General features: G+C 48.2%; 3 protein-coding genes across 3 annotated transcripts in view; 1 reads left to right on the top strand and 2 right to left on the bottom strand.

Annotated features, from left to right (window-relative positions):
- The window catches only part of Gmds (GDP-mannose 4,6-dehydratase), a 527,721-nt gene extending 514,015 nt beyond the window's left edge, over window positions 1-13,706 (top strand). Inside the window, exons 10-11 of the mRNA XM_021215423.2 lie at window positions 13,086-13,154; window positions 13,318-13,706. Of these exons, the coding sequence (XP_021071082.1) occupies window positions 13,086-13,154; window positions 13,318-13,380 (132 nt within the window). The 3' untranslated portion in view covers window positions 13,381-13,706. The remainder of the gene's footprint in view (window positions 1-13,085; window positions 13,155-13,317) is intronic.
- Window positions 13,707-20,806: 7,100 nt separating this feature from the next.
- Window positions 20,807-22,123, bottom strand: LOC110333618. Its single transcript, XM_021215242.1, has one exon. The coding sequence runs from the start codon at window positions 21,888-21,890 to the stop codon at window positions 21,279-21,281; it is 612 nt and encodes a 203-aa protein (XP_021070901.1). The 5' UTR covers window positions 21,891-22,123; the 3' UTR covers window positions 20,807-21,278.
- Window positions 22,124-23,000: 877 nt separating this feature from the next.
- Window positions 23,001-26,660, bottom strand: Foxc1 (forkhead box C1). Its single transcript, XM_021215822.1, has one exon. It carries the CDS (start codon window positions 26,083-26,085, stop codon window positions 24,424-24,426), a length of 1,662 nt encoding a protein of 553 aa, XP_021071481.1. The 5' UTR covers window positions 26,086-26,660; the 3' UTR covers window positions 23,001-24,423.
- Between the last annotated feature and the right edge of the window lie 764 nt (window positions 26,661-27,424).

The raw sequence follows: 27,424 nt of genomic DNA, 5'->3' as shown, positions 1-27,424 counted from the left end.
TCCTAGAAAGCAAGCATGTCCTTGAAGAATCTGTCTCCAGAATCTAGTACTACTGAAGAAAGTCTACTGGGAGCATCTTACTTAGAGCACTGGAGGCTGCTAGGGAGAGAAATACCCTTCCATGGGAAAATGTCTTAGTCTTTGTTTACATTAAATACAAAATTCAAGATCAGAACCATTCCTGAGGGTGTCTAAGGAATCTGTAATCATCCAGATGTTTTCTCTTCTACCTCTACAAAGCCATTCATCTCTGGATATTAAGAAAAAGAAAAGAAAAGAAAAGAAAAGAAAAGGAAAGAAAAGAAAAGGAGAGAAGAGAAGAGAAGAGAAGAGAAGAGAAGAGAAGAGAAGAGAAGAGAAGAGAAGAGAAGAGAAGAGAAGAGAAGAGAAGAGAAGAGAAGAGAAATTATTTCTGCTTTGAGGTTCCAAACTTTCTTCAAGCTCTTCTTTCTGCAGGGCATTGATTTCAGCCCTGTATGTCTTAATAGCAAGCCTTGCTTTCTTGCCCTTAGATTCCCACATCCATATGGGGCCTATCCTAATTGATACAAGTGGGCTACTAGCAGCCATGCTTTCTCTAGACCTCTGTGGACTAAAAACATATTTTTTGACTTTTTTGTCTCTTTGTTTTTAATGCTGAGAATTTACACTTCTACTTCCTAAGCAAGCTCTCTACCCCCTGGGCTGTATCCTCAGACCTTACTTTTCTGAGACAGGGTCTTACTGTATGGCCCAAGCTTACCTAGAATTCTCTATATAACCCATTTTAACATCAAACTCTTATGGTATTTCTACCTCTACCTTCCAAGTGCTGGGATTATAGGTATATATCTCCACAGCAGCCCTGTCTGGGTCTTTAGTAAGTTCTTTTCCTGGGTACCCAATTTGTCCTCACTCACAGCCTCTATGTGGGGGTGAATACATGACTTTGTATAATGTTCTTAGCTGTCTAACTAACAGAGAAGATTGCTCAAAGATGTGATATAGGCTAGCAGACACAACCCTTGCAGTTATTCAGGCCTGGATTTGAGCCTAGGCCCCTTTCCAACTGGCAAAGAACAAGCTATGTAATTGCTGGGCCTATGTATCCTTGCCTACCATATAGGACTATTAGCAAGGATAAACAACATAGAGTGTGCAATGGGTTGGACCAAGAAGAAGCCTGGTAAATCAGTGATGACTCTGAATGGTCCCTGCTTTCCTAACTAAAGCAGGTGAGAGCCCATCTTGAGCCACCACCACCATCTGCTTATAAACAGCTTCCCTGATCACCCTGCTTGACTCAGACTCAGTGCTGGAAATGGACCAGTTCATCCCAGATGGAAGAAAACAAGGCCTGGTGCATGGCTGCCACAGCCACTATGGGATCATGACAGACAACAAAGGATGGGGATCAGCACCAGCCCCATGTATCGGAGGAGGCTCTGGGAGCAGGTTGTGTGTGGAAAGCAGCTAAGAGTATGCAGTTGAGAGTCATTACTATGCATTATGTAGCCTTGGGTAGGTGTGGATAGTCTGGGCAGGCCCACTGTAGGCTTGATGGAGCAGTTAAGCAAACTTAACTAGCAAAGGTGTAGTAGTGGGCACTGAGACCCCCTGTGTTTCCATGACTGATGTGACTGGTATGTCAGGCTGGTATCTCAGCACCCCAGTCACAGGGACCTCATCCCTTTCAAGGGCCCACACCAATACCAGCCTTTCAGGGATATTTAGGGTGGCCAGATAAATGTCCCTCTGAGTCCTTAAATCTGGGCATGGTCTTTATGTTACAGCACGTACTGACTTAGCACTGAAAGCAACAGCTATAACACCTTCAATTCCAAACCAGCCCTTTTCAGCCTTGGATAAATCATTACAACAGCTTTTCTTCCCAAAATCAAGATCCCAAGACCTCCATAGCTTACCTTGCTCTGTGTAGATAGGCCAACTTTTTCCACCAACAGGATTCTGAAAAATGGGTATGGCCAGAATTCAAGCTACCCTGGCCTTTTTTCCTGGATTCATTTGCAGAGCACACCCTGTGCATCTAAGACAAGAGACACTTGCTTGGTAGTTTTGCCAGCTGACTAAGCAAGAGAATCACTGTGGAGGTAGCCCTTCCTTAGATGCAGAGCTTGTACTTTGAGGAACTCATTTGTCCCTTTATGTCCTCTAACAGGCAGGGAGAGATATCTATCTGCTTTATCACCTCTTAGCCCCCTTTGTCACTGGAATCACCGTGCAGTTGCACACTGCTCTGGAAATATTCTGTAGGTAGAGTGTCTTGACATTAAAAGGTATAGCTGAGGAGTTGCTTCCTAAAGACAGGCTTAGAGCTTAGAGTTTCTACAGTAAAGCATTTGGATAACACATGTCACCCCTAGCACAGTGGAAAATAATAACCATAATTAATTAAATCAATCAGTAAAGACAGAAGCAGAGGACAGATTATTGATACAATACAGGATATGTGGCAGCCATGCTCCTCAGAGTTGGCAATGGATTATGTAACAAGACGTGATTTTTTTTATATATATATATATTCTCATAGTCAATAATTTTTCACATCTGGACCAAGCTGTCATTTCCAAAGCAAATTCACATACACTGAAGTGCTGTTTTCGTCAAGCTGGCAGACTAGGATCCCAACTTATTTGGTCTGTGACAGGAAGCCGCACTCCATCACAAGCCATCTTTTAGATCAGACCCTCGGCCTTGTCAGCAAGGCCAGCACTGAGGGCAAACAAAGCACCTGCCAAGGGCGACTGTGCAGGGTGTCACACTTGGAGTCCCCACCAAAGCTTTCATCAAAGCCAGCCTGATTATTTTCCACTGCATTTTCCTGAAAGGATGTTATGATTTTCTAGATGTTTGGTGGCTGGCGATAAATCAGGCTTTTATGATGTCATGTGAAAGGCCACCTCTCGGACTTCCTCTGGCCGCAAGTGGAGAATAAAAGTAGGACGTGTTGGTAGAGCACAGTAGACACAGCTTAGCTTAACCCTTTCCTCACTTGTCCACCAGCTCGGGTCACAGCAGAAGGGAAGTCTTCTTTTCACATGACTAGCCAGGATTCATGGGGGCAGAATTGCTCTCCAGGTGATAAGTAGACTCAAGGACATTGGCATCATATCAGGTGCCTCCCGTGGAGTGTGACAGAAAAGCAGTTTAACAAAAGTAGCCTTTAGGGGGCCTTGGTTTATAATGTTGGCAATAAGAAGATGCCTTGAAGCAGAGAAACTTACAAAGCTAGTGAGGCTATAATGAAATTTCTCATAGCATTATAAATTCTTAAATGCCTTTGAGAGAATGGGAAATTTCTCATTTAAGCCAAGACCCAGGATCCTTGTTACCCACATCCACATCCCATCAATCCATAAATCTTTCTGTGTTCTACTTCCCCAATTATCATTCCATGACCATAAGTCTACTGCCTCTGTTGTCTAGGAATCCCCATCTCTCCCCCAATGTGTCCTGGGCATCCTACCTTGGCTCCTCTCCTGGTTTTGACCCCTCTGATCTGGGACAACATACACAGATGTCTCTGAAAACTTCTAGTGCTTAAACTCCCCAGGACCCAGAACAAAGCCTAGAATCTCTGCTCTGAGTGCTGGGATGCCAAAGGGCGGCTTCCCTGGCCTTTCAGATACACATGTACTCACACGAACACATACACAGCATGGTAAGAACCCATTAAAGAAAGTGGGTTCCAGTGATGGGTCCCACCCTAAGAGCTTGTCAGGAAGGTGGCTCCCCAGCCAGCTAGGGTGTTCAGGGCTCCAGCTTTGCACTAGCCAGAAAGGAAGTGAAGGGTGGAGGCATCTCAGCCTTCAGAGGCTCTTGATGTCCTCATTTGGCCAGAAGAGGGGCAGGGCAGCCTTGTTAATGAACACTCTGGTGAATATCTGAGCACACAAAGAGGTAGGTGCCTAGCCTCTCAGAGCCATGTGTGTGTCATGCTGAATCGTCATTGCAGTAGCCCAGACCTGATCACTACAGAGTACTCAGGTCATATACCCCAAACATCAAAGACTAGCTGACTGCAAGAGGCAGCAGGTCACGCATAAAAGTTTAGTACAAAGAGAAAAATAGACGCTTCCATAAATCAGTATGAACAACTAGAAGTCAGTGTCATACTTTTAAAATCATATTGCTCCCTGTCCTCCCCCCTCCCCAATCCAGGCTTCTGCCTAAATCATTTAAGTCAGCCAACTTTCTAACTGTGGCCTAGGGGACACTGATGTATAATTCAGAGAATAAAGCCTTGATACAACATGGCTTCTGTAGAACAAGGCCTGGGATCCATGAGGAGTCTTTTTAACCTTATCTGGCCTCACCATGGAGTGCCTTTCCCTTGTTCATGAGTCTACAGGCAATGGCCTGATGTGTTTACTCCTCAGAGTTGAAGTGTTGCTCCTTAAAGTACTTTCTATCAGTCATATCCCCAAAGAGATCTTCTTACCCATATCTTTATGTAATAAGTTTATTCTTACCATTCAGGTCTGTAATCAAATAGCACTCTTTAGAATGTCCCTTAGCCAGGAGGATGGTCCCACTCTTGTCACATCCCAACCTCTACAGCCTTATCTCCATGTTCCCCATTAGCTGATATCTTCTTCATATGTCTGTGCACTTCTTGCCATCATCTCTCCAACCCAGCACAGCTGCCATGATAGCCAAAGCCTTGCCTTATTCAAGGTCACTTCCTTAATGCCTGATAGAATCAGCGTCTGGCAACAGTTTACAAGGCCGCAACATGTGTGCAATACTTGGAGAAAAGCAGAATGTAAAATCCTGGGTAGAACTATTCAGCAAACACAAGCCTAAAAATGAAACAGAACTGAGTGTCTCGAGGATAGAATGCCTGCTTCCCTGGCCTGAATGAGGCCCTGGGTTTGCTCTCCAGTGTTTCACAGGAAGAAATCTGGCACCAGCAGCTATTTGTATACAGCCTTGAACTCTTACAACCATCCAGTATCATAGACAGTGTTTATCTGTTTTATAGATTTAGAACCTAATACTCAGAAATGCTCAGAAATAGCTGAGTTAACTGAGCCCTAGATAGGAGTCCAGTTCCCTCCAGTGATATCTCTGGGTTCTTAGTAATGTCTAAGAATGTTCTGTTGAGATTAAATGTATAGTGATATACAGATGCTAACTGCAGTTGTATTGGTTCTGACAAGTGCATGGGCTCCTGTACCATGCTCTGTTCACTGTGTTCACTGAGGGAGCTTTCATTTCATCTCCCCCAAGGTCTCCTTGTGCACCTTGCTGCTCAGTACCCTCCCTTTGGCCAATATTCATGTTTCTATCACAATGGCAGTTTGTTTTAGAGCAATATATTGAGTTATGGAGTGGCTGCATTTCTGTGTCAACCTCTATCCAGCATTGGCCTGTATTGATATCCTCATATGCTGACACATTATTGAGAAGTCACTGCCTGTCAGGTTAATGTGGCATAAGTACACTGTTTTCCTTGGAGGGTTTGGTTCTTTGAACATTATGACTAGTAGACTAAGAATCAGAAATGCTGCCTTCTAGTCCAAGCCCCTGCCACTAGATGGCTTCATGACATCTGGCTGAAATGTCTTTACAGATAGACATAGGGATTCTGTTCTTCTCGTGGAAAAATAAAAGAACAGTTAACCATCCCCACAGCCAGCTAAACTTTTCTTAGCAATGATGGTAGGGAAAGAACCAAAGAGGAAATCGAAGTATGAAAAACATAAGAGTCCATATTAATGTTCATCTTTCCTCTGTTCCCCTCAAGAAACTCGCAAAAGCCAGGTAGTTGTTTTAGTTTTTTTCTCAAGCAGTTCCTGGAAGAAGCACACACAATGCAGGGTCTGGTGTTCAAGTGTTATGTGGCATACACTGTTCCCTCATCTACATAGCCAGACCTGTCACAGGAGTCTCTAGGGAAGAGGATGTGACTCTATTAAGCCATTTCTATTTGGCTTGGGACAAGAGAGGGGGGGAGGCAAAGCATGGGTAGATAGGTACGTTGTTAAAGAGGGAGTTCTTGAATTAGAAGACCTTAATATGCTATATACATTGGGAAACACCCAAAGGAAAAACTACAACATTTATACTGTAAGGAGATCTGTATTAGTTACAATGTTCTTTTGTGTCTGTGTTCAAAATAACAGTAGATTCCTTGCCCACAATAATGATAGATTGCCTAACAAACAAGAAGGAAGCAAGCTTAAGGAAAATTGCCTTTGTCTTGTGCAATCCGGGATGCCCCATGGCCTAAGTCGCCTTCCTGGATAAGAGGGCACAGGCTCAAGATAAGCAGGATAACAGTTTGGCTTTTAGCTCTAAGACACTTTGTAGAGAACTTTCATCTCTAAGAAAGAGGCCTCTGAAGCCGATACAGAATCTCCTGAGTTGCATCTTGAGTGTGGCTGTCTTTAAGCTTAATTAGCTGAACTCTGCAAAGTGCTTTCAGGGCAGAAAGTGCTAAGTGGCAAAAGAAATGCAGCCTGCATCTTATGTCCAGAACGCCACTTGCCAATTATGTCACAACAGTCCCTAATCGGTCCACTTAAAGGTGCTTTATCTCCTTTCCTCGGGGTTTATGCCACCTCCTCCTAGCATGGGCAAATCTTTACACCCCAGATCCAGTTATTAACAGTAGCCAGTAATTTTCAAAGAAGATGGTGCTGACTTTGAAGCCTGGAATGCTGAGGTCACTAACAATCTTATCTCCCTGTCATTAAGTGGCCCTTACATTATAAGTGTGAGTCACCACCACCACCCCACATCAGCTGGTTAGGATGGTTAGTGAAGGAATTAGGACCAGCGGGCTCCAGTTATAGTAAGTCATTCAATTCACTTTCCTTGTGTTGACACTACTGTGGGTACCAGGCTTCAAAAATCCATGCTAACAAAGCCCTGAAGTAGGTGGGTGATGGATAAAGGGCAGATAGGCAGTAATGCTACTACTAAGATGCTCCCAAGCTGCTAAGGGAGAAGCTACAGTTTGGTTAGTATGAATGTTGCATATGGTGTGTGTGATCCAGTCCACAGAGGAGAATGGACCTCTGCCCATGTCTCATGTATGTTGGCTTGAGAGAACTTTAAGACTCATTAACACTCTAAAGGGAAATTAATAGTCTGAGAACCCGTATCTCCTCCCAATACTGCCATCCCTCAGCATCTAGTTCCCAGATCCCCCCTCTGACACTGAACTCCTCAGAGACCCTGTATAAGATGATTTGCAGGCCTTTGCATGTCTTCCTGGACTCAGTAAATCTTCCTAGGAAACTTGTGTCTAACACAGTGCAGCTGCTGTTAGCAGGTGCTATGATTACAATGTAGCAGTGACAAGCATGCTCTATGCACCTGCAGTACAGGTGTCTATTTTTTTTTTTTTTTTTTTTTTTTGGTTATCTTTGATCAATGGCTGCTTGAGACTGTATATGCAAAGTCCACCGATTTGGAGGACCCCCACACCCCCGTAAATATGTTGACTGTATAACTTGTAGAACCTTTGCTGCCTAACTGTATTTTTCTACTTATGCTAACTATACATTTTTTAAAATTATAATGAAAAAGGTGTGTGTGTTTCATGATATTGGTGGGTAGACAGTCTAGACTGCCAAGAGCCAGTGGGCTTAGAGTGAGCTTTGACCAAAGGCTAGGAACAGCTTTCATAGGCTGCTTCTCTGCTTCATGTCTTATGCTGGGCTACACTCTGGAATGGTGTTTGGTGAAGCTGCTCAAGCATGGTATCAGTTTAGTTTTGAAGCATTCTGTCAGCCCTGTGGGATGAACAGTCCCCTGAGCCTGCTTCCTGAACAGATGAGACAACCTGCTGCTTTCTCCTAGTCCCTTGTCACCTCTTGACCATTAAAGAAGAACCCTGGTATGGACTTCAGTTTTTGCCATTCTAAAGCCATCCAGGGTAGGAGAGGGAAGCTCCTCTTCCTCTTTGCACTGCTCTGAGGTTAGCTCTCTCCTGGAGTAGGATTAAGCCACAATTAAGTTCCAGCATATGAGGGCAAAAAACTACACAGGTCCTCAAAAAGAGCACTGCAAGCTACAGAGTGGAGAGCAGGGAGCACTGCAGGCTACAGAGTGGAGAGCGGAGCTCTTTGGGCTTCTTTCTCACTTTTCCTCTGTGCAGCCCTGCCTGTCTGTCTAGAATCTTGACTGGGATATGCAGTGTAACTTCAAAGGCTTCCCTGAAGTTCTGTTGTTTTGTTTTGTTTTGTTTTGTTTTAAGCAGTTCTGCATTTCCCAAGAGAAGCTTTACCCTAGGAGGGAAGCCTGTCTCCTCACTCATTAGCATAAAGTCAGATCAAGGACCTAACTCATTGGCATTCTTCTATTCCCTTGGAACCTGAGCTGGTCTTCAATTTCACTTTTCTAAGGAAGGCATGAGGGGAAAGTCGGTATTTTTGTGCCACTCACAGCTCCATGTCTTACATTCCAGAAGATGTTTGGCCAAGGTTTCCATAGGGCTAGGATTTCCTCAGTCACATCCCTGTCTGGGCACCTTCTTGCTTATGGCACTCAAAAGTCAATTTCTTCCAGTATGTACATTAGAAATTTAACAACATCCTGCCAAGAGCTCTTACACTCCTAAAGTCTCTGCCCTACCAGATGTTCCTGCAAACCATACCACAAACCTGCTGAGGAAACCCAACCCACCTTGTAATTCAATCTAAATGTTACAATTTTTGCAAATCAAACTTAGAGGGAAGGGAGAGAAAGAAATGAGAACTTGAGTTAGAGTTCCCCCATGTGATCCAGGTTAGCCCCTTGCTTCCTTCCCTACTGGGGTTTTTAAGGAAAGTAGGTGAGGGTTTACTGAAGGGACTTAATTTGTATAAGAACAATCAAAATCATATTAGGGGAAGAAAAGTCACCTACATGGCCAAAAGGTGTCTTGTTCTCTTGACAGCAATGCACAAGCAGAGATCTTCAAAAAAGGGGCCTCTAATTAAAGGAGACAATAATGGCAAGGTGAGCCCTCCTTTGCTGTGGGCTCAGGAACTGGCCTAATGACTTCCCCCGGACTTGGTCTGGTTCCTTATCTATCTATCCACTGTAACAAGGCTGAGGGCCAGGAAAGCCTGAGATTTCTTTGCAACAAAATATGCCCTTCTCTGAGGCTAATGTTTGCAGCCCCATTGCTGTGAAAGCCACCATGCCTGGGTGCTCCAGATGCAGCACAGCTCCTTAGGGGCAAACAAGCCAGGTCTGCTGGAGAGAGCGGGTGGGTCTGTAGACTTTCCCTGTTCCTCATGCTGTTTGACTGTTGTAAAATGCTTAGTTAGGCCTAATTGAATTTGACAATAATAAATTACACATTGAAACTGTATAGTTCACCTAAGGGATAGTAGTGAAAATGGCAAAGACACCAGAAGCCAGATTTAGGAAATGTCATATTCACATTTAAATGCTTTAAATTTTCCTCCAAGTTTTTGGTTTTGGTCTTTTTTTTTTTTTCCTTTGGTTTGGTTTGGGTTTTTTGTTGTTGTTTGTTTGTTTGTTTGTTTTTTGTTCTCCAAAAAACTCCAGACCACCCAGCTCATGAAGCTCTCTATAGAAACTGTACATAAATCATCACTTTAATTCCAGTTTTGCCTCTGTCGTCATATGGTGACTATAAGCCCATGAAGAACCGAATAATTCAACCGTAGAGCAGTATAGATAAACTCATTCTTCTCATTTGTCATTAGGAGGTGCTTGGCCCTGTTGGAGTCATTTGTGCAAGTTCAAAAGTCTTAAAAGGCTTAAATATGAAAGAAGTGCATATGGCCTTTGTCCATACCCACAGCAGCACAGCCTGGCTTCCCTGGAGGAATCCAGCTCCCAACCCTGACTTCTCTGCAAGTCAGAGGAAATGATTTTTAAGGGAGCATTTCCTGTCTGCCCCCCTGTCCAGCACTGTATGCCTTCACACTGGCCTTGTCATACCACCCCTGAAGTCTGCCTGAGCCGACTTGCAAATGAAACAAGCCATTGACCAGATCCCATAATACATAATTCCTTTTTGTTCATTTGTTTTCTTCCTTCCTTTCTCTCTTTCTCTCTTTCTTTCTTTCTTTCTTTCTTTCTTTCTTTCTTTCTTTCTTTCTTTCTTTCCTTCTTTCTTGGTTTTGTTTGTTTGTTTGTTGTTTTGACAGGGTTTCTCTGTATAGCCTGGGCTGGCCAATAACTCTGTAAATCAGACTGGCCTTGATCTCAGAGATCATCTGCCTGCCACTGCCCCCTGGTTGCTGGAATTAAAGGTGTGCACCCCCCCACACACACACCTGCTCACCCCACCCCCACCCCAGGCTTAGGTTGAGAGTAAAAGCACACAGCGGGCTGAACTGATGGAGACAAAGGCGAGCTCAGCGCCTAGGCGGGGCGGGTGGGCAGGAGAGAGTTGGTGGGACAGAAGTCTCTCCACTGGCCCACGTGTCGACTCAGTGGCAACTGGCAACAAGAGCCACTGTTTGGTTCTGACAGGACCTCATGCTCTTCCTTCCCAAGGCTTCTTGCTCTACTTAAATTTCAGGGAGCCAGTGCTTTGGCAGAAGGCTAAGGAAGCTAGGGGGCTTCAGTCTTAAGAGCTGAACTCAAAACTGAGTTGTGCAGTTTAGCTGGGCCTGTCTCTGGTTTCAGTGAAATACTTTTACTGTCTATGTAAGTAGTGTCTGTTGCTAAGCTTTGGAAAGCCATTTTTCTTTTTCCTTAATTGTAGTTGCCTGGTTGTTTTTATATTATGAGCTACTTGTAGAAAAATACAGGAAACATAATTACAATACAACGTTCCCTTTCCCAAGCCTACTGAGATCATTTGAAACCAGACAGGATTTTAAAGCTCTTTTAGCTGTATGTTCACAGCCATGAACTGCATCCATGCTGAGCTGGTTAATTTACAGCCCCTGCTATGTGATTCAGCAGTAACCATGTTCTCCTAAAGCTGCTGTAAGAGGGAGCGAGAGAGGGGCAGGAGGACATTGCTTCATGACTCCAAGTTACACAGCTTCCTTCCTCTGGGGAAAAAGAAGGAATACCTTTGTGTGACTTTTTCGCTAAAAAAGAAACATTGTAAAAGGATATGCAAGTTTATTTAGGGAAAATAAAGAGAAATAAATTTCTTGTTTTTTTTTTTTTCACCTATACTGGCAGCTCCAGGTAGCACTGTGCTATAAATGCTAATTACTAATTCTTGTATCCTACCTTTCCTGGGGAGTCTGGAAATGGGCTTTTAGGCCAGCAGAAATAACTTGCTTCACTCTAGTGAACACTCTGGGGAGGAAGTGGGTACTTCAGCATATTGTGAAATGCAAAGCCTTTGGGAATTTGATTTATTCAAGCCTAAAAAGCAATGCTGGATGATTGAGAAGGAGAGTCCCTGAATGTCCTCTGCTTGAGTAAGATTCAGGCTGGGAAAGGGAATCCAGACCGCCTCTGCTTGGAAGGCTTAGGTGAGCACACCGTGTGGAAACACAGATAGCTTATACCTAACCTCGGCCTACCCATCTGAAATCCAGAATAAAATGTCCTTGCCTGCCAAATTCAGGGGACTGAGAGCAGGAGAAGCCTTTACTGCAGCATGGTTACAGTTATCGGTGGCTGTCACTCAGAGCTGATGGCTCACTTGTCCAATAGTGTACTGCTAAAATAGAGTGTCTTAATGTAATACTTATCACTATAAAGATCACTTCCCCCCTTCCTGCCCAGTCCCTGGTTATTTTGAGTCTCGGCATATGCACCGCTGGATATACTCATATGAATAGACCTAACTGGAGCTCCCTGCTTTTTCCTTCCTTTCCTCTCTTCCCTTTCATCTCATCTTGAAATTCCCATTAGTCTTGAGATCTGCAATAAAGAACTGTGAGTGAGGGCTAAAATAGAGGATTTTCATCTCTTCTGTTTCTTGTTTGTGGCCAGTCTTCCTTCCAAGGAAACCTCTTAAATGAATAATTGTGAACTTCTCTTGCTAGAATTCTCCAGGAAGCCTGAGTCCACATGTGTTTCCCTTGGGAAAGTCAGAGCTGAGCAAGCTGATCAAGGCCCACTCCTGGGCCATGTCAGTGGTTATCAGCAGTCTTCTCTGAAAGCCGACCTGTAAGGAGCAGGCAGAGAGAGGTGAAAACCTAGAGAAAGGGTCTAGACAGACAGAGGTACATGGCCTCCGATGCAATGCAGAGTTTCAAACTGAGATTGGCATGTTTGTCCCATGAGTCGAGAAAGAAAAATCCCCATATTCTAAGGAAGAAAGATAAGAGTAGAACAGACCCTTTACTGTGGCTGCGAAAAGGAGGTTTCGGTTTAGGAGCTTGTGGGCTCTCTGCTGACTGGCAGAGAGAACTGTCTCTACCTTAGCGGAGCCAGAGCTCAGCCACTGCTACTGTGAGTGAGCTCTGCGTGCTCTCTCTCTCTGACCAAGCCGCTGTGGTGGTGCAGATTGCCTGCAACCGCCTGCCTGGGCTGTCCCAAAAGCTGGAGACTGGAGGTGGGGATCTGATCAGCTACTCCGAATCCAGGCGGCCAGGCGCCAGGGACAGGGCAAGGGCTATAGAACTGATGGTAGGTAGCAGGACCTGAGGAAGGGTAGTTTCTAGGGACCTAGCAGATGAGTCAGGGTTCTGCGGGTCGAGGATCTGTAATTACTGTTCTGCAGTGGAACTCCGGAGTCTTGGACATGCAGGCATGACGTGCCTGCATGATTTACCCCGGCCTTGCCGAGAAGTGCAGTAATTCAAAACAGTTCTTACAGTAGTTCTCCTGACAACTTAATATCTATTTAAAGAAGAAGAAGAAGAAGAAGAAGAAGAAGAAGAAGAAGAAGAAGAAGAAGAAGAAGAAGAAGAAGAAGAAGAAGAAGAAGAAGNAGAAGAAGAAGAAGAAGAAGGAAAGAAAGAAAGAAAGAAAGAAAGAAAGAAAGAAAGAAAGAAAGAAAGAAAGAAAGAAAGAAAGAAAGAAAGAAAGAAAGCCATCGGAGTCACTAGGACGAGGTGGGGCAGAGAGTGTGGGCAGTTGGAGATAGCTTACTTACAAGGTCCTAGCTGACCCGATGGTAACTACCTGATGAGACAGATTGGGAAAGGGGTATGACAAGCCCATGCTTGTACAGCTCATCTGCCATCTCTCCACAGGACTTTCTGCAAGGAGACTGTTCCAAGGCTCAGCAGAAGCTAAACTGGAAGCCCCGCGTTGCCTTTGACGTAAGTTTTGTCTCCAGTGCATGTTCTCAGAGCTGCTAGCTGTGAGCTCTTGCTGGCGGGCTGTTGTCAAACAGGAGACCTTTCAGGGCCCTGTGAGGAGGTGTTGTGGGAGAGGGTGACAGAAACTCCGCCCTTACAGTCCACCCTGGATCTTGGGTTGCAGGAACTGGTGCGGGAGATGGTGCAGGCCGACGTGGAGCTCATGAGGACCAACCCCAACGCTTGAGCCCCTCTGCAGAGACTCGAGGGGCATGGCGACAGTGCAGAGCCAGGGAACCAGGGTCCAGTCACTCCTGCCAACCATGGACCTCCTGTGCTGTCCCTGCATCCAGAGCTGGGCCACAGAGATTTGTAGACCCCGGGACAGGACACTCCAGAGCTAAGGCCACATTGCTTTTGTCAAAGCCTCCTCCAATGGTTTTGGGAAATCAAGAAGTTTGAATCACATATTCATTTTACTTGAAATTATGTCACTAGACAACTTATATTTTGGAGCCTTGAGATTGTTTTTCTCTTTTCTTATTAAATAATCTTTCTATAAACCAGCACTAACAGAGTTTCCTGTGCATGTTTTCTCCAGGTTATAATGTAGGCAGTTTACGGCCCCAGACCACATCTATAGCCACAGCTGGGGCTGAAACAGTCCTTGGTTCCTTTGGGAGAGCCCTTGTTGAGAAGACCCTAGCCTGAGCTGGCAGAGCACCCAGCTAAGTGTCTGCCTTAGGACACACCTATCCCCTGCTGAATTGAAGCATTCCTACCCGTTCTCTCTGCTGAGTTTAATTAGAAGCCCCTAGCTTTGACCCTCTCAAAAAAAGGCTCATGAAACATGAGCTAAAAGAAGAAACTTTGATGGTAAGTAAATATTGCTGGAACATTCTATGCGAAGGCCCTGGAATGCCCAAAAGCCCCCGACACCTCTTCTATGTGCTAGAGTCTTTCACACACTATTTACTTCCAACATCTAACCTTCGGTACTAGGTCACTTTTTAAACTGAATTTTGACTCCTCAGTTCAGTCCGCTTACATCCAGTACCTAATGTATACCAGATATCATGCTGATCCTTCAAACTTATCAATATTAATTAGAAGTTATGATAAAGAGACTTAGAACGGAGGCTCCAGCACTACTGAGTTCCTCATTTATGTGCTAGAATTATAGTCATGGACTGGTGTTCCTGAGCTGTATACTGTGTAGCTACAGGTGATACATAAGTGGACAGAACCCCTCCCCAGAGCAAACAAGGATCTGCCTGCAGGTATACAATCTTGGGTGAAATAGTGTTTTGGCCTAGAACAAATTAGGTCAGGACTCTTCTCCCCTTCACTCCCCTCCCAAGCAAAATAAAATAAAACTTCAGCGAATGGCATTCCAATCTTTGCACATGCAAAAGACTGGGAGTGAACTATTTCCGAATGTCTTCACAGGCAGGTTTATGATCTGGGGGAGGACTAGGACTGGTGCAGAGGCAGCTCTTTCTGGTGCTCTCCATCCTGTGAGAGCATGCTGGCCAGGGCAGCCTCAGCCACCATGGAACAGAACTAGGGTAGCCAAGCTGGCCCACCCGGTTCTCAGAAGCCACCCCAAGAGGAGCCTGCTGTTTCTGTTCCCAAATGGGATGCTGCTAATTGGAAGCAGATGGTCTCTGGGAGGTGGGGCTTGTAGGACTGGGCGGGCTGGGGGCATACACAGATGCTGTGTCACTGGGGCATACACTGTCACCCATGACCTCTAACACACATCATATACAGATTCACTCCCCAAAATGCCCTCTCACACGCTATCACACACATTCCTACACTCAAAAGTCTACTGTCCCTTCACACATACTCTCAAATCTTATAGCTAATCACATGCTCCTTGACCTTGACCCTGATGAACAAGCCCTCCTTCTCCTCTGACCACCTAAATCCTTCATTCAACACCCAGGAAAAGCCAAGCCAAAGACCTGCAGGCCTGCACAGGCCGTCGTTTAACTCAATGTTTTGTGACTTTCTAACCCAAATCCATGATGAGTTCCTTAGGGAGGAGCAGGAAAAATCCTGGGCAGGGGTTCTGTGTGCATTTCTGATGGGAGAACTTTCTAATCACAACCTTGTCATTATGCATGCTCTCCCATCACAGTCTGGGCTCCTCTGTATTCTTGCTGGCATGTATTTAAAAGGAGAAAAAACAGCAGATGCGCTCCAGAATTTAACTTAACTGTGCTGAATTTTATGTGGTCCCCCTCAAGACCCAATTGAAGAGTTTCTTCATAAATCTCATCTTAATTTCAGTGATTTTTATGTGTCCTTCACACTTGTTTTTCTGCTCTGAAAACATTGGGTATATACTTAAGATATTGTTAACACCACTCCTGGCCTGATATTGTAAAGACTAAGAGAGTTATGCCATTAGTATTCTTAGTTATGTCAGAGGCAAGCCAGCATTAGTTTGTCAGAGAAAGGTCAAATGCTTGGGTACTAGGGGCACCACTGGCTTCATACCCTTCAAACTTGTCTGTCCATATCTGCTGCACTTTGTCTTTAGTTCTGGAATAGTGAGGTAGGTTCTGTCTACCTCTGCAGCTGTATAAGGAACAGGCTCAGAAATGGGACTGCCAATCCAAAGGGAAGGTTGGGAGAACTGTTTCCATAGGAGAAGGATCCAGAAGGAAACCTAAACTAGAGGTGTATAAGGTAAGAACAACAAGCAGAATTGCTTTGGGCTTCTTTTTATTTTCTATAATCACCAAAGTCAGTCTCAGAACCCCACAGAAGCCTGTCAGAGGAGAGTCTCAGACACAAAGACTATCTTCCCAGTGTTGTCCACGCTAGAAGCAGGAAGCAACACTTTACATTTTCATTTTAGAATAATTCCCCGGGTGTTGGAAATATATCTCAAGGTAGAAGGCCTGTCTAATAGATAGGCTGTTGAATTCATACAAAACTCCACTAAATAAATAAAGGACCCTAAGCACACCATTTAAAAACAACCTTTAGGTCCCACCCCAGATGGGAAAGGAAGAACCTTCTTCATATTTGGGAATTAAAACTCAGCAGTCTATTTAGCTGTGTCCCAATGAGTTCAGCATTACTTCTTTCATTCCATCCAGGGTCCTTCTGTAGCCTTAACTGCTCAGCAGACAGCATGGGTGGGGACAGCTTCCACCCAGGTTCCACACAAAGATTGTGTGTTCCTGTACTCTAGTCTTACAACGAGATCAACATGTCCCAACATGACATCCTCACCTCTCCCAAAATTGGAGGTCTTCCTCAGAGAGAGGACTGAAAACTTTCACAAGTAACAATAGCACCCGAGACACATTGCAGTTCTGGAAGCTAGGCCACCTCATGGCCCTGCCTTCCCATGCTCCACCTGAGGTCTGTGCTCCCCTAAGCTTCCCATATGCTCCTTGGGGCTACATGGAACAAGCATTCAGAAAGTGAGCCTGGCTATAGACACTGGACCTGAAGCCTTCTGCTGTCCTCACAGGGTGATGCTGCGCCCTTCTCTCCCCACCACACCCCTACAGGTTCATCTCACCAAATGTATTCAAGGTGGACTCTCCTAGAGACACAGGAACTTTTCAAGGTCCCACCCCACCCTCAATCAAGTCCTTAACTTGCCATCACCAAGAGGTCTGCTCTGAGCAGATCTCTGGGCCTAACCCCTTGCCCTGTGGCCTAAGCCCCAGTCCCTGTCCATCTTCCATGTCAAGGGATCATACACTGCCAGCCCATGCATTCTCAGCTGCCTCTCTGAATTCCTGAGCCAAGGTGCCTGATAGAGTGTGCACTGCTGATGTACACCCGTTCATTTGTTGGTGAAGAACTGCGACCAGCTGATTCCAAAAGATGCCCCAGCCCCTATCCATCACTACCAATCACCTCAGCTCCTGTGATGCACCTGTCCAGCCTCGCCCACCATCCATCTTCAAGCTCTACAGCCCTAAAGCTCAGCAGAGGAAATTCAGGGAGAAAGAGCTGTCCTTCAAAAGAAGGAGTCCTGACTGCTAAAATGCACCCTGTCCCAGGCGTCTGAGAGAATCATAAAAGCTCGGGAGGCTGGGGAAGTCAACTGTAAACCCAGGCTCCACCAACCAGACTGCTCCAAAGGAGGCACTGGACTCAGACTGGCCAGAGAGGAAGCAGAACAGCCCGAGGTCGGACTGCAGTGGCGGGCCACGGGCAAGGGAATGTATATTTGGAAGGGGTCAGGACCTCGGCTGGAGTCTGGCTTTTTATGGCGAGGAAGCTGACTGGGAAGGGCCTTCTGGCTTTCCTGTTGTGCCACTTTATCCCCCCACCCCCATCCCTCCTGGCAGCGCAGCTTGGGGAGCATGGTTGCCCCAGGGGTTGGGGGTGGGGGAGGCTCTTTCCCTGCTTCGAAGTCTGGTGCTCAGGGTAGTAATGACTGTGTTTGGTGGGCGGCTAGGGCCTACCCTGGAACCAGCGGACAAATACAGGAAATGCCACATTCTCCCACTGTCACCACGTACATTTGCTGTAAATTATTTTCCTGCACCCCCCAGATAGTGTGAATGCTGATCTTAAGTGTGGGTCAAAGAGAAGACACAGAGAGCCCCTTGTGGTTCAGGGGCTTTCAGTGTAGGACCTAGTTTTCTCAGAAAAAAATCTAGCAACCAGCCTGCCTGTTGCAAGAATGGCTTCTCCCCAAGGCTCCCTACAGAACACTTACAAGGGAACGTGTTTCCTGGGCTCTTCTCTTGCCATGACTAGTGCGACCTTCCAAGGTAGTATGAGAAAGTGAGCCTCTTTACAAAGTGAGCCTCGAAGGAACCTCTGGATCCTGGAACGCTGCTGCCCTGTGGCTTCTGGAACTCAGAAAAATCTCCCGGACCCTGAGAACTAACTTTGGGAACTGCTGCGCACACTGGCGTCCCTGGGCAGGCCTGCCAAGGCTCTTCTGAGAGACTCCTTTGGAGCCTGCTGCTGATTCTGCCTAACTCAGAGGTCAGTTTTCATAGTTCCTCTACCAGCAGATTTTTTTTTTTTTTTAAGAATGTGATCGCCACACTTAAACATGTATGGTATGGTTTGGAGGCCTGTAGCCATTAAGGATCCCTGCACAGAAGGGGAACAATGACCTGGTTTTTGATAATGACAGAAATTCAGAGGCCTTGAGATTTAAAGGTGCTAAACCTGTGTTGGTTTTCCTGCATTTACCCTAGGGTAGAAAACAGGAGGGGTCTCTCTTCTCTCCTTTAAATCATTCCCAAAGCCCTCTAAATGCTCCCATTCCCCCAAAGAATTCTTGAACCAAGACCTTCCCTTCAGTCTTTTATGCCTCTTTAAAGTGAAACACCACGTCTCTACAGCGAAGCCTTGAGCTCACGAATTTCTTCCACACCCACTCATATAGGCAAAGTTATGTTCACTTAAGGGCAAAGGACAGTCCCCTTTCTCTGGAACTACTACAAGGGCAGCTGGAAGAAGTTGGAAAGACTAGTCCAAAGGCGGCACTACGAGGCAATCTGCAGGCACAAAGGCCCTTGGGCAGTGTAGAACAAAAAGATACTCCTTTCAGGAAGACAGGAAGAGGCTATCGTAAAAGCACAGGATCTGCACAAGGGCCCCAGTGACTTTTTGAGTCACTCTTACACTCACATGCAGGCCCAGAGATTCTGAGCTAGAAACAAGGCCAGACCTAAGTCATGGAGGCAAACCTCTCCTCTCAGGGACAGCTCCAGCCCTCATGTATGTATGTGGAAGGAAATTCTACGTCCTACTGCACTGCTTATAATATGCTCAATATGCTACAAATTTAAAACCAGTGAAGGAAAAAATCAAGTAAATAACACAAAACTAATATAAAACAGAGTTTCTTCGGAGACAAGGTAAGATAGAAGAGGAGGCAACAAAGGTCTGAAGTTGAGCTCTCTGTGCCTTATTTTGGTTTCCAATAAGATGGACATGGTACATTTTGCTCAATTTTCCACCCCTAATCATGTTGAGAGCCTTGAATGGGTTTGGGAGCTGGAACTCATTTAATTGGGTATTGTTTCTTTCTGACCTGACTTGGACGCAGCACCTGCCTATCCTGCTCTCTTCTGGCTCCAGCTCTATCCCATACCTAGGCACTAACTAGGATCATATCTCCACACCCCCACCCCAAGTCATAGTGGAGGTGAGCAAAGGGGCCACCAGAGATGGTACGGCTGGGAGTAGGGACATTCCACCCAGAGACTCTTTGGGAATCCCAAGATGTTCTTTGGGGAAAGAGGAAGGATGGGGGAACCTGGCAGGAAGACTAGAGGATAGTGACATATAAATACATAAGAGTCAGATGATGTATAGAAAAGATGGTGCTGGAATAAAAGGGTGAGGACTTCAGCCAAGAGAAGTTCCAGCTGTGATTGCAGAGCCCAAATAGCAAGAAAGATGGGGAGGGTGTGTGTGGGGGGAGCTACGGGCCATATTATCAATCCAGAAAGAAGAATCGGGGCAGTAGAATTTCTGAAACTCGCAATTGGTCCGTTTTTCAAATTTCTGTGGGTTTCTCTTCCTGCCGAATCTCTGAACACATCAGATTTCACTTACTTAGAACTCAAGCTTCTGGAACTCTTTTCTCTGCCCCTGGTCCTCAAAGAAGTGGGACAAAGCCTCTAGCACGTTCCTGGGTTCCTTCCTCCCCAGCCCTAATCTCCCTGACAGCCCGACCACATCATAAGTCTGCTCTGCCTAGCCAGCTTTGTTACCTAGCTATCATCAATCTTACCTCTAACAGGATATTTGTTTATGTGCTGGTGGGAAAACTAATGGCTTCATGAACCAGTCATAAAGGGAGGGAGAGGAGTCAGAAATGAAGGCCCTATATCACCACTCAATATCCTAGAGGCTTTTCTCAGTGTGGGGAAGGAAACCTGTCACTCCAACTATTCTTTCTCCTGTGCCACTGGCAGCGAGGAGGACATGGTGTGGGTACCTACAGCCTGCTGAGTAAGGTTGTCTCTTGGCCAGGTGGCCTGAACCAGAGGAGTTCGGGGCCTCAAGGGTTTTATACCACTTTGAACAAAACAAATGGCCTTAAAGACAGAGTCTCCCAGCACCCTCGTAACCAGGGTGGGAGAAAAAAAGGTGCTGCGTTCTTCACCTTTCAAAGTTAAGGGAAGCCCAAAAGGGCTGTAAGACACTCTGGCGGCAGAAAGCAGCCAGGAGCGCCAGAGGACCAGCACAACCAAGCCTTATTACCACTCTGCAAGTATCTATTATTAATGACACAAACTGCATGGAATGATAAATTGCAAAATGCATGGTTGTTTGCAGGCAGCCTGTTGAAGAGTACTTGCTAACTACACTACCCTAGAAAACAGCACGTGTTCCTACCATATGTGGAACATGCCAAATGCAAGATTTTACATGGCACATACCACACTGGCATTTGCCTATGCATTACTAAGAAAATAAATGTGCTCTGCTTCTCCTTTTGGGACAAAATACTATCCTAACGATTTCTACAGAGACAATTTACAAAATGAGTGGATTCCTCACCTGAATCCTGCATATTCACCAGGAGGCTAATTTCCAAACGTGCTATCCATCAATTAACTAGCAAGCAGTTTTTCTTACAAAACTCTACAGAAAAACTGCAAATCAACCATACACGCCACTAAGGAGTAAGTCATTCCAAGTCAAAAAAGAATGGCAGAAAGAGTTTCTTTCTCTTACATTAGATATGAGAGTTCAAAAGCAAATGTATAGACAATAGAAAACATTACACATGTGCGTTTTGTTTTTTAAATCTATCAACTCCCACATGACTCAGAACTACTACAGAGACAACTCTTGCAGAAATAACAAGGTGTGTTTAATACAAACACCTTCCTAGACACACACATGTTCCATTCTTAATTTTTCAAACCCGCAAACATAAGAAGAAACAGCTCTTCTCCCGACAGTATGTGGGAGCTACGAGGGGCTTCTTGGGAGCCACAAGCTCCCACTAGAAACCTCTAGCTGCCTGGCCCAGAAAAGGAAAAGCAAGGGACACCCACAGAACACCACTTCTAGGAGCCTGGACATTCCTTCCTTCGCTGCACCCTAGCACCACAAGGCGACAGGGCTCGAGGACAGCTAGATTCCCTTGGGTCGCCTGGAACTGGACCCGGGACTGGCTGCGGCCTAGGCGTTCTCAGGGCCACAAGGCCTAGGAGGAGTAGACCCGGAGGGTCGCAGGCACTTAGAAGAGAACCTGCCCAACTCCGTACACCCTCCAGCCTCAAAGCTGGTGTACGTGGCCCAAGTAATTTGTGTCCCTGTCACACAAGTCGCCAGGTCGTAGATTGCGGACCAGGCCGCCTGGAGCAGGCCGGCCAGTGCGGCCCGGCTGAGGCTGGCCAGTCTGGCTGGGCTCCGTGCGCCCACCGGGGCTGCGGGACGCGCTGTCACCCGTGAGCAATGAAGTGCCTGTGACCTTTCCACCCGGGCTGGGCTCCTAAATACACGTGTGTCTCCAAAACAAAGGCGGCAAGCGAGGAGGAAAGAGGAGCGAGCGGCGAGGCCGCGCGCGCCAGCCACCGCCGCGGGGCGAGGAAGGGAGCGGGCGCAGCTGGGGCCCGGCGACCCAGGCCCTCGAGGCGCTGCTGCAGCCGCCGCGACCCCGGGAACCCCGCGCCCGCGCCCCGGCCCCTGCCCTTCTTCCCTCGGCACAGTCTTTTGGGCACCCGACCCTACTCGGAAGAACCCATCCAACTCAAGCGGGAGGAGAGGAGGGTCCTCTCCTTTTGACGCCATTTGCTCCCCAGACCACTCCTTTCGGGAAAGAGGCCGCGGCGGAGCCGCGAGCGGGAACCCGGAGGGCGGCCGTGGGGCGGGGGCGCGCGGGGGAGGAGGAAGCCGCTGCGAACGCAAACAGAAGCCGGCCGGCCACCCGCCGCAGCGGGTAATTACAGCTCATTAGCTCAGGAGCCTTCCCAGCCCGGAGCGGCGTCCTGGAAGCCGGCGTCGGGGCTGGACGCCACTCCGAAATGCATGGCCGCCTGGAGCCCCCCCCCCCCCCGAAAGTCGGAGGCCAGCCGCGGGTCTCCACTCGCCACCCCCACCCCCTGTCCAAACAGTTGGAAACGGACATCCTGAGAACTGTCCAGCCTCCTCCGTTCCGGCCTTGGGTCGGTCAACCCCGTCGGAAGGGACAGGGCCATCGGTCACCTGCTCAGGTCTCCCGCAGGCCTAGATAACCCGGCTAGGGACACCACACTGGGTACACAAATCCTAACGCCACGCTGTGACTCCCCAAAGTAGAACTGGGCTACAACTCCTAGAGATTGGTAAATAGGCATTACCTTCTCCCCCTTCCCACCCCATCCCCTGCAAGGAGTATCCTGAGGAAGCACTGGTGGCTAGGGCAGCCCAGAAAACCCTTAAAGCCACTGTGAGGCCAGCCCCAACCGGCTTGCCCGGAGGAGACGCCCTGCCAGCGCCACCGCGAGCTTCCCTGGCTATTATGTTACCGCTCTGAGCGGCGGGAACCGAGCGAATCAGAGGCCACGTAAGGCAGTTTTTGACTGAAATTAGAGTGTATTTATTTGCAGCAATCCTTTAACAATGATCAAATTTTGACAACAAGCAACAGCAATTACTGCTTAAGTGTTGCCTCTAGATAGGAGCGGCAGATAGGAACCTGCTTTATCTCGAAAACAAACTGAAGGCCTGAATATCTGTAATCAAACCGCCATCTCCCCAAGTCTGATTGACAGGGCAGATCACCCTAAGATAATGAATTTATTACATTTCCTGGGTTATTTACAAAAGGGGGAGGGCCAATCCGGATTGCCCCCTAGGTTTAACTATAAATTAACAAGAAAAATTGGTTTGAAAAGAAACCACCCCGGACTAATGTTTTTTCTGCCTTCTTACTCTTCCTTCTGGTTATTGCTGTAAATCTTCAAAAACAAATTGTTCTACAAATATATCTTCTAAAAGTTTCCCCAAGATTAAATATCTATTTCCAACCCACAGTATATATTTAAAAAAATTTAATCCTTCTGTGTAATGCATAAAGAATTGTAACTGTGAGTGAGTTATATACATACAGTTTAAAACTAGTTTACGTCTCCTCTAAGAAAGGAATGAAATTAATAGAAAAAAATCTATTCGGCATCTGGCTCACAGGTATGTATAATACTCATTGCAACCTATGTGGGACACGAAGGCTAATCTCCATCTGTTAGTATCTCGAGGTACATTTGCATCTCTGCATACAGGTCCCACTATGGTAACACTGGTGCTGATTCATGGACTTAAAAATTGCCAAATCATGCTCTGTAGTTACTGAAGAAAAGTATTTGTTCATGTGCCAACTCAGATCTACTTAGGAAATTATCTTTTTAATAGCCACAAAGCAAGTTGACTAGATAGTATGTTTTGCAGAAAACGCTGTAGGGAAAAAAAATCTACTTAACAATTTTAAAAACTGCGTTTAGCAAAATTTGACATCAACTAGAAGTTTTCTCCACATTTAAAAAATCTGACAGAGACTAGGGAACTCCTACAATTTCCGCTCTGAAATCTTTTCTTCCTATTAAAGCTGAATTAAAGTATCCAGACATATAGGTCTTATTGAAACTGAATGGCAATTTATTAATAAACAAACAATGTATATGATCAACAAAAAGAAAAGGATAATAGAATGAGATTAATACAGTTTCCCTTTTTATAATGAGAGAAAAGGCACATTTTAAAAGTTTAAGGCAATTTAACTTGAAAAGCTTTTGGAACACTTTCTGGTGTTTGGTCCATAACATCCAACTACAAATTAAAAATAAATTACTATGTTGCAATTTACATTTAAAAACAAGTCCATGAATAAAAAGAAAGCGATTTTCATAAACAGGGGCTTTCCCCGTTCTTTCGACATAGGATAAAATATTATCTTACAGGTGAGAGGCAAGGCAGAGGCAGAGGGGCAAGATGAATGAGCAGGAAAGCGAGTCTCTGAACGCAAGAAACTTACGTGGTATCTGGAGTAAACTGTCCTTTAATAAACCATGATTTTGTTGTCTGTACAAAATAGTTTACGGTTTTGCTTACTTAGATAAGGCAAAAATGGAGGAGGTTCTGTATTAATCTGTTAGGAAAATAGGTTTTCTTTGAGCTGATGCTGGTGAGCTGAATTTCAGGAGAGATTCTGTTCGCTGGTGTGATGAATCTTCTCAGGTTTTAAAATTTGTATGTATTTTTTTAGTTTCGATTTTGCATTGCTGGGATCTTTTACTGTTCCTGCTCTGGGGTTCCATTCCATTTGGCTCTAAGAGTGCCGGGAATAGGGTCAGAATTTGCTGCAGTCATAGACGAAAGCCCCCGACGTGCGGTACAGAGACTGGCTGGCTGGGAAAGCCATCTGACAGCTACTATTCCCATTCACTGGAGAGTTGTTCAAGCCGATCCGCTGCGACTCGAACATTTCCCGCACCGAGTGGAAGTTCTGCTGCTGGCCAGGGTAGCCTGCGGCCGCCGCAGCCGCCGCCGCACTCGCCAAGTGGCCCAGGTCTCCACCTGCCTGGTTCAGGTACCACGAGGTGAGTCGGCCTTGGTGGGATGCAGGGTGGTGGCTGGCCTCCTGGCCGCCCCCGCCGTGACTCAGGGACGAAGAGCTGCTGCTGGTCGCTGGGGGCAACGAGTAGTCGGGCAGGGGGTCGTCCACCGCCGCGCTGCCCGCGCCTCCCGCCGGACCCTGCAAGTGGCCGCCACGCTCGCCCGCCGCGTACAGGCTCATAGCCTGCAGGTTGCAGTGGTAGGTGGCGGCGCCCCCAGTACCTGCCGCGCTGCTGCCGCCGCCGCCACCTCCGCCGCCGCCACCCCCGCCGCCCGAACTGCCGGCACTGGAGCTCTGGCTGCAGGGGGAGCTGTAGAGGGAGCTCTGGCCCGGCGAGTAGGCGCCCAGCGCCAGCGGGGGCGCGATGCCCGCGCGCGAGGACGCAGCCGCCGAGGCCAGGAGGCCGGAGCCGAGCTCCGCGGCCGAACCCTGCGGCGACCCCCGCAGCGACGTCATGATGTTGTCCACGCTGAAGCCCTGGCTGTGGTGCGGCGGCGGCGCGGGCTGTGGTGGCGGCGCGGGTTCTGCAGCGTCCAGGCTGAGCGGCCGCGCCGACGGCAGGCTGCCCGGGGGGCTGCTCCCGCTCGACAGGCTGCTGCTGCTGCTGTCGGGGCTCTCGATTTTGGGCACTGTGGCGGCGCTGCCGCTGCCTAGGGCAGCAGCAGGGGACAGAGGCTGGGGAGGCGAGGGACACGTACCGTTCTCCGTCTTGATGTCCTGGATGCGCACGGGCGGTGGCTGTGGCCCGGGAGCGGAGCCCTCGGCCTGCTCCGGGGGCGCGGGTGCGGGCTGGCGGCCGGCCTGCGGCGGCGGCGGTTCCTGGAGGTGCAGCCGGCCCTTCTCCTCCTTGTCCTTCACCGCGTCCTTCTTCTTGAAGCGCCGCCGCCGCCGCAGAAAGCTGCCGTTCTCGAACATGTTGTAGGAGTCCGGGTCGAGCGTCCAGTAGCTGCCCTTGCCTGGCTTCTTGTCGTCGCGGGGCACCTTGACGAAGCACTCGTTGAGCGAGAGGTTGTGCCGTATGCTGTTCTGCCAGCCCTGCTTATTGTCCCGATAGAAGGGGAAGCGGTCCATGATGAACTGGTAGATGCCATTCAGGGTGATCTTCTTGTCCGGGGCATTCTGGATGGCCATGGTGATAAGAGCGATGTAACTGTAGGGCGGCTTCACCATGTCCTTGGGCTGCGGCTGCGGCGTGTAAGGCCCGTAGGCGCGCGCCATGCTGCCCGGGTACTGCTCGGCGTGAGCAGGGTGCGAGTACACGCTCATGGGGGCCGGCATGGCGGTGTAGCCGCCCCCGGCCGCCGCCGCGGCAGCGCGATAGTAGCTCTGCTCGCCGCCAAGGTAGGGCACCACTCCAAGGGAGTTGGGGCTGGACACCGAGTAGCGCGCCTGCATGGCCCCGGCTCGCCGCCGCCAGGCGCAGCCCGCCGCCCCCCACCCTCGCTCGGGCCGGGCCGCGCCGCACCGGCCGCCGAGTCCGAGTCCGGGCCGCGCCGAGCTGCTGCGGGCCCCGCCGCGCTGCGTCTATCCGGGCCGCGGCCGCCTCCTTGCGCCCTGGGCCGCTCGGCCTCTCCCTGCGCTCGCCTGGCGCCTCGCAGCCCACTCAGTTCCCGCGCGGGCGGCGAGGGAGGGTCGCTGCACCCGGAGAGGGCCAGATGAGGACGCCGCAAGCCGCCTCGGAGGAACGATCGGAGCAACTTCCAGGCGCAGTCGGGACAAAAAAAAGAGGCAAAAGTTAAAAAAAAAATTTTTTTTAAGCCAAAAAAAAAAAAAAAAAAAAATCCAACAACAACAAAAAAATAAGGCGCCCTGCTCGCCACTGCCTGCGCCTTCCAGGAGACACTGCTCGGGGCTGCTGGCTAAGGCGGCCAAATAACCAGGGGCGGGGGCAGCGCGCCGGCCGCCTTCCCGGGCCCCCGCGTCACCTTTTCTCAGTCTCTTGCGCCGGCCGCTTAAGGAAGCATTGGGAAAACTTCTGAACTTTTGAGCATCCGTCACCCAGGCGAGGACTTTTTTACGCAGTTACATTTTTTTCCGGGCAGCGGAGCCCCGCCCCACTACGGAGGCGGCAGCCAATGGGAGGCGAGAGACGCCTGTGAATGAGCCAGCGGCCGAGTTCTGCCGGCCCGCTCCTGGCGGCTGGAGGACCGCGGGGCTGACCACACGCGCGCCGGCTGCCCGGGCTGGGCGCCCGCGCCCCTGCCCGCAGCCCGCGCTCGGTCCCCCCACCGCACCCACCCACTCACTGCCAGACACTGTGGTTCTCCCGAACTGCGGACTTTCAGAGTCCTTACCGGCACGGAGACCCTTCCTGCGGTCCACTGTTCCCAGGCCTCCACGGAGTCCTCGAGTCTCTCTTCGCACAGGATCTGCCTCAATCCTTAGTCTACCGGGCTGTCTCCAGCGCCGAGATTTCTCTGTCCTTTCCAGCCCTCCGCTTATCCCTTGTCCTCTCCTTTCCAAATATCCCTCTCCCTGCTATCACCGGTCACACCAACATCCCATTTGCTCTCCACAGGCAAGTTCTCCAGTCCGACTTTAGGTTACCAAGGCTGTCACAACCGCCGGAGTTCCAGTGAGGAAGAAGATGGTATTTCGGTGCCTCGCCCCACACTCCCTGCTAGCAGCAAGCGGAGGGGATAGAAACCTGGAACTTCAGACGTTTGTTAAGCTGATAGACTGTGTAGGCCACATTGAGGAACAAGGGATTCACAGGCGTTCCAGGGCTTAAAAG

This window comes from Mus pahari, chromosome 16 (assembly GCF_900095145.1).
Source record: "Mus pahari chromosome 16, PAHARI_EIJ_v1.1, whole genome shotgun sequence".
Classification (NCBI taxonomy): Eukaryota; Metazoa; Chordata; class Mammalia; order Rodentia; family Muridae; genus Mus; species Mus pahari.
The sequence above is the reverse complement of the archived record's forward strand: the minus strand, read 5'-3'. Positions and strand labels throughout refer to the sequence as shown.